Genomic DNA, 7,486 nt, shown 5'->3' on the forward strand with positions numbered 1-7,486 from the left:
ACACACTCCCCCCCCCCCCTCCCCTCCCCCCCCCCCCCCCTATATATATATATATATATATATATATATATATATATATATATATATATATATATATATATATATATATATATATATATATATATATATATATATATTGTTTCCTTAGCTCATAAGCAACCATGGGAAAAATCCCAAATGATGGATATCTAAAGAATTTTCGTGAGCACCGTGAGAACCACCAGGTTCTCATGGTCCCTGGTTTACGGGAAGAAGAGGTGCAAGAACTAGGTTTTTTCACAGTTGATGATGAACGTGAAGGCGAAAAAGAAGATTATGGGTTTTCCCTTCGAGACCTCTTTCAAGAGCTTTTCATGGACAATGTTGTAACAGCGAATGAGATTGTAAATCAAGTAGTGTTTGAATATGTTACAACTCACTTTCATGAAGACCGTGGTTTCGATTGTTCTCGACAGGCAGAATGCTGCTCATCTGGCAAAGGAGAACTCAACCTCTCTGAATATGGCATTGACGATCAAATATAGGAGTGAAGTCTCCCTCTCAATCCCTTTCAAACTCTCTATTTTTTAGCACATAACGTGTCACTGAATTTGGGTTGAAAGACTCTGGTAACTAGCTTGTATGTGATGCAACACCTTTTGGTCTGAGCTTATAACATGCTGTCGAATTTGGATGGGCAAAGTTATGAGCCTCTTACAACCTTCAGCATGGTCAATGCATGACAGAGCTGGCCCTGCATGCATTGGTCCATGAGGAGGTTGGTTTGAACTTCAATTTTTCAATCAAACCAAAAATTTCAAACCACCTTAAAACTCAAAATAAATTTAAAACCCTACCTGGTCAACGTGTATGAGACCAACATGGGTCTCATGCGGTTGACCGGGCTGGTCAACTCCAATTGGGATGACTATATCCTTCGGGTCAAAAATACCCTTACAACTCGTTGAAATTACTCAAATTACCCCCAAAATTTGTCGAGGGTGTTTCTAAGCCCCCGTAAAATAGTTTTGTTATGTTTATTAAAATATGTTACTAACATTTCTAGTGTATTTCCCTCTCTCTCACTCGTGCCATATAGCCGAAATGTCTATTAATATCAGAAAACTTGGTATGAATGTGTAAAGGTAGCTTCTATTCTAGCAGGGTATGTGTGTTCTTATTTTTCAATATAAACAATGTCAAGTTCAATATAAAAAAAAAAGTTGATTTTGTGAAATATCATTTAGCCACTGTAATATGTAAACTGGTTGAACCAACAGGAAGCATCTGATCGGAAGATCGGACAGTTCCCGTGCAATCCTTACCCACCCATCTTCTCTCTCTCACCCACACCGGAGGACCACCACCACGATGGTATAGACTAAAAAGATTATTGTTTTAAATTTGAAAACACATAATTTATTTGTAAATTATACAGCTCAAGCTTGGCTCATTTAACTCAAAATGAGCTCGAGCTCAGTTGGGCTTGCCATGCAAAATTGATCTAGTCAACCTTGAATTTGGTTTGTTTGTTTCATTCAGCTGAGTGCTTCTTTCGAGCTCCTTGTTTTTTTTGAAAGGCAAGCTGGGGTTAGGCAGACCCCTACCAGATATCTCTTAAGCCCCATGTGGCAGAGGGATTCGAATCTGGGCCTTCAGCTTGGCACAGGACCCCGCTTACCACATGGGATACCACCTCGGTGCTTCTTTTGAGCCCTTTTGTTCGACCCAATATCACCATAAAATGTAAAATTCTTATTAGGATTGAACTTTAATTGATCTTACTTTGATTAGGATTCATATTCAGGCGTATTACTCAAAATTTGGAGTCATATTCGCCCCTGTCCAACCCGTTTAACACCTCTAGGTACCGGCCTAACTATAAGAATATACGTGGTTCATGGTTTCATATCCGATCTTATTAACGTCTGAATATGTTTTAGTAAGACCCGAAAAGTGAATAATGCTTCAAATTACGCCAAACGCACAAGAAGTGCGTCTCTATGAGAGAATGAATAATGGAAAAAACGGTTCAAATTAAGGAACTAGAGTAAAGAAAAAAGCAAGGCTTTGAATATGTGACAAGATGGTTTGGCTAAGTTCGGCTAGCCATGAACTCTCTAGTGTTCGGTTTGTGCAGGTGACAAGCCGAGCTACGAGCAGCTCGTTAAGCATAAACAAGTGAGCACAAACAAGGAGGGTCTGTCTCGGCTCGGCTCGGCTCGGCTCGGCTCGGCTAGTGTAAGTAGTCATTTGCAGTTAGAGTTCTTTGTTGTCATGTAAGAGAGAGGTTTGGGGTTCAAAACCAAGTTTTCAACACTACAAGAAAAATCTGACATTGACTTAAGACTTCATAAATAGTCCTAATGAAATATTCTAACTCAGGTGATGTGGTTATCATATCAAATATATTCCGTGGGGCAGATCCCATTTTTATCAATCAAAATAATAAGTTGCAGGTTCAGTAAAAACTCTCTCTCTCTCTCTCTCTCTCTCTCTCTCTCTCTCTCTCTCTCTCTCTCTCAAAAACAATGTGGTATCTCTCTCAAAAACAATGTGGTATGCTTCTAGTCAGTAACCGTCTGCAGTCTGGCACCCAATGCTTGCTTCCTCTGCATAATGCAAGTTTAAGGTTGTGAGAGAGCATAAAGCAAAGTTGCCACAAAGGGAAATGAAAACTAAAAACGTGTTGGGAAACAGAAACAGTAAACGAGGCTTTCTAAAGTTTATGTGAAATGGGAAATTTGATATATATATATATATATATATATATGGTAACTGAAATATGTTTATAAACTAAATATATTTACTGGTATGAACCAAGATTTTCATAGATTTTTTTATTTTTTTTTGAAAATTTTATCATACGGATGTGATCTAGTCGCTTGGTTTTATATAGATCACCCGATTGTGATGCATAAGAAGGATCTTTTAAGGGTTGAAACTCAAATGGCTTAGAATTTTCATATTCAAACATGAAAAATCGCATTTCTTGATCCGATTACAAAGATCCGATATTTAATTTCTAGCAAATGGACCAGGCCGAATGCATCTGCAGTGTTAGATTTGCAAAAAAAAACTTACAAAACTCTCGATTCATACCAGCAAACATATTTGGTTTGTCAACATATTTCAGTTTCCCTATATATATATATATATATATATATATATATATATATATATATATATAGTGTGTGTGTGTGTGTGTGTGTGTAGAGCAAAGTGCAAATATGGACAATAAGGATGAAGAATATCATAAGTAGTAAAAATTAATAATTAAAAAATTTATATGTGATTACATTGATTTTATGACTAAAATAAGCAATTAAAATTTTTATTAACATGTACATCTCAAATTTTAATTGAAAAAAAAATCATACTTAAGAAAAACTTACAGAAAAAGTAGGGAAACATGTTTCCCAACTAAATAAGAGAAATAAGTTTGTCGTTTAAAATAACTTTTCCATGTGATGCGAAACTGTTTCTCACTTGATGGAAAACGTATTTCCCATTAATTATTTTTTAGAAGTTTCCCATAAGTTCTGAAAACACATTGTTTCCCAAACGGTTTCCCACATGTAAGTGAGATAAACACATACATAGACGAGATGTATTTGGGGTTAGAGAATTACCACCAAACTGAGACAGTGCGAGGCTTTCAACATATATGCAAAGCGGTGTCCTGACAGAGTTGTGCTTTGAGCCATGAACGACTTGAGGCCATGAAAATTTCCCTTCTTCGTGATCGTAAGTCTTGAACGTCGACAACCACAATTTTTTCCTATCCTTTTTCATTCTCATAGAAGCGATGAAGATCTCACCTTCTCGTTGAAATAGTGGGCCCGCCCTTATTGTTTCATAGAAGCTCCAGCTATCGGCGTCCATATCGCAACGGGATGTCCTGGTCCAGACACTGTGATGATTGTCGCTGTGCACCCACATCTCTACCGCTCTGTTAACCACATCACAATGGAACATGAACAGGAGACCGTTGCTCTCAAAGATATTCATCCTATCGTAATCGGTTCGTCCTTGTGGGTGTTCAATCTTCCTGAATTTTTCCTTCCTGATATCGAACGCTACCACGAACCCCTTTCTTGGGTTGTCAGCAGTCTGAGGTGAGGATGTGTAGAAGGTCCAGTGAACGGCTCCGTTCACAACAGGGGGTGTAAGCATGGCACATGTCCATCGATGGACGTTGTTGTCCTCGCCCACAATCGTCCTCCATGAAGGGCTACCGAGAGCAAACACCCAGCAAGTGTTCCCTATCACACGAACCACCTTATACACTTGTGAAGCAGAATCATATACCAGAACGCATGTGCTATGCTTATAGGCTTGGGAAGGGGACTCCCACACGCTAGCCGATGTGGTCGGCGTCCCTGGCACATGGGGGAGTCTGGGAAGCTCTATCCGTTTGTTGGTGGCGGGGTTCAACAGGACGTAGGTGTCCCAATCTTCGTGCAACTCTTCCAAACAGAGTACTCCATTGCTGCATGATCTGATCATCGTGCCAACAGCAACCTCTTTTTCCTCCTGCTTGTTGTCTTGGCTTTTTCGAGGGTTAATGATGACGAAGGATTTGCGGTCATCACCAACTGAAAGGATCTTGGGAGTAGCCTTCGCTCGAGCCCGGTGCAGTCTGGCAAACTCGGGGTGGTCGATCATGGAGCACCACTCTCTGCAAACACATCTAAGTCTAAGAAGAGTCTTCACCGGCAACCTGGACAGTATATCCTCAACCACGTCCATTGAAACATCCATCCTCTCTCTCTCTCTCTAATGTGATATGCTTATACGGCAGGATAGGAATATATATCTATATTTTTTTTGGTTTTTCCTATTGCTACAGCAGTTCCTATCCTGCCCTATTTTCTCAGTTAAACAACGTCCTTCACACTAGGAGATTATGTAGCACAAGTATATCACATTAGAAACCAAGTAATTAATTTCTTGAATCCTGCTTACTGCTTCTTTTAGTAATTTTCTGATCCAGGTCTATTTTTTTCTAAAGAATTCCCTTTGCAGCACCAGTTTTTCTAAATTTTCTAATGTAGTCTTAGGTTAATGGTGAAAACAAGGACCTTTTTGAGTTAACCTCCATGGTAAAAAATGGTGTAAAGTGTTGTAAATTTGGTATTTATCCTTATTCAATAAAAGTAGTGCATGTTATGAACATGCATCTAGCACCCTTAAAATGTTATGATCTTTACGAATAACCAAAATGGATCAGCGTTCCCACCCAGGGCTGGAACATAGATCTTGTGGTTGGATCCATCCAGGGTAAAGAGATTTAACTAAAGCATTTAAAAATATTTAACTCAACTTAAATTGGTAAAGATAGAAAGTAAAGGGTACTGTTGGTAGTTTAAAATATCTAACTCAGGTTAGTTACGTGAGGGTAAAGGTAGGTTAAGGCAGGTCCTTATTTGGCAATTGCCAGAAGAACATAGGACTGACTCTGAAATTTTGCAAAAGATACTACCTGGCATAGAATTTCAGATAAAAGGCAACTCTGTATCAGGAAATCGTCCCTTTCTTCCCTTCGCTACGTCTCTTTTAAGATATTCATTGATTTATCATTTACTTATCTATATATTTTAAAAACTTTTTTTTTCTTTTTCTTTTTTTTTTTACAGAAATAAACCCCATATGGGCTCCAAGACCTGGTTGCGCTGACTCAGCCTAGACCTATCATCGAGCCTCAAAGCATAAAACTTCAAGGCTAGGACCCTTGCCCCAAGAGCCTATGTTGGATGTCAGCTTGTGCGCACGAGAGTGACTCTCATAGGAATGCCACCCATCTGACGGTCTAGGCCCTACCCCTAGGGTTCTAAATGGGTTAGATCCATGAAGTGGAATTTGCAAAAATTTAGCGATTCCTTTTATTTTGAACCCCTAATTTGTTTACATGGAACTAGTATTAATATGTTAGGCAGGTCTTGGTGCTTTCGTCCTTTTAATTGGTTGGGTTGTGATGCAGGCGCAAAGCCATGCAAATTCGGATTCACTTCTTTTATTAGATCATTTGCAATCTATATTATTTAGTTTAGATATTTTTAGTATTCGGATCATTTTATAATGAATCTTGGATTCCATATTCAGATTTAATTAAATTAAGATAATTAAGATAAGTTTTATCTTTTTAAGGGTTTATCAAATTAGGTAGTTTACTTGGACTCGGATTTGGGAGACATGATTATATATATATATATATATATATATATATATATATATATATATATATATATATATATATATATATATATATATATATATATATATATAATGATGAGAATTTTGTTAAGTTCCTGCAATTTCATATTATTTTTCAGCATTTTCTCTGAATTTCTTGTCTTTCTGAGATATGGTTTCTCACAAATCGGGCCCTCCCAGTTTACATCAGGTTGGATTCAGTCTAGGTGCAAGCCATGTCTGTCCATTGCAAATTTGAGTTCAAGTCTGATTGGATATGAATCAGCTCAAGACAGCTCAGTTTCTGAATATTTTGGGTATTATTCAAGAATAAATCAAGTTAAGCTCAAACCCACTTAAGATGGTTGAACAGGAAACTTCATAACTTTGGTAATTAGTGTTGGATAAGGATAGTTGTAAAGATATTGATCCATTTGTTAATTACCTAAAATTTTGAATTTCTCTATCAATTCACTCGGGTTTTTATATGTACAGCTATAAAGCGGGTTTAGATCTCCACAAAATTTGGGTTTGATCTTTATAAATATCGTAAACAAATTGATCAAGGGGGATCAAGGGCAATCATGATCTAGATCCAGAAGAATTTTTGCATCGCTGCCCCGAAGGCGCAGGAAGATCCAAATTCTCATGTGTATTCGGAGGCGAATCCAGAACTGGATCAAGAGGAGTCAACCATGCCCTCTGTAGATCCACACAGAAAACAAAAAGGCCAAAAAAATGTGCATACAGCTCGTTTCTCGAATTTGCGTTGGTCCAAATCCGAGAGCCAAAATGGTTTAGACCTGATCCATTTATGGGATCATTATGGTTTCTCTATAAATTAATAGAGAGAAAGATTAGATTAAGGCAAAAGGAAAACCCACCATCACCAACCATAAAAAGATGGGTGCAATATGATTGCACAAAAATTGTGCATTAAGCACCGGATCGCCCTCCATCAGGCCCTGTCCCCAAGATGGAGGGTGATCAGGTGCTTAATGCACAAATATTTGTGCAATCTTATTGCTCCCGATCCGGACCCTCACCAACCATACATTGGCTGGCATCTGGTTGGTAAAAGCCTTGAGGTCACTTACGCTCAGCCTTGACATTATGGCAAAGGATGCCTCTTGTGGGTTTCGAACTCATGGTGTCCCGCTAACTTGGTGATGTGTGTCCACAAGTCACCCCTACACCCTGGTGGGCTATTTTCCTGTTATTTTCTTGCTTAGTTAATTGAATTTTTTGTTTTGCTTAATTAAACGTGCCGTAATTAAGCATGAATTTAGATCTTGGTCCAAATAAGATTGAG

General features: G+C 38.2%; 1 protein-coding gene across 1 annotated transcript; it reads right to left on the reverse strand.

Annotated features, from left to right (window-relative positions):
- Positions 1–3,501: 3,501 nt before the first annotated feature.
- Positions 3,502–4,743, reverse strand: LOC149827241 (putative F-box protein At5g62060). Its single transcript, XM_090018474.1, has one exon. It carries the CDS (start codon positions 4,741–4,743, stop codon positions 3,502–3,504), a length of 1,242 nt encoding a protein of 413 aa, XP_089874600.1.
- Between the last annotated feature and the right edge of the window lie 2,743 nt (positions 4,744–7,486).

This window comes from Nuphar pumila, chromosome 10 (assembly GCF_984573655.1).
Source record: "Nuphar pumila chromosome 10, dmNupPumi1.hap1.1, whole genome shotgun sequence".
NCBI lineage: Eukaryota > Viridiplantae > Streptophyta > Magnoliopsida > Nymphaeales > Nymphaeaceae > Nuphar > Nuphar pumila.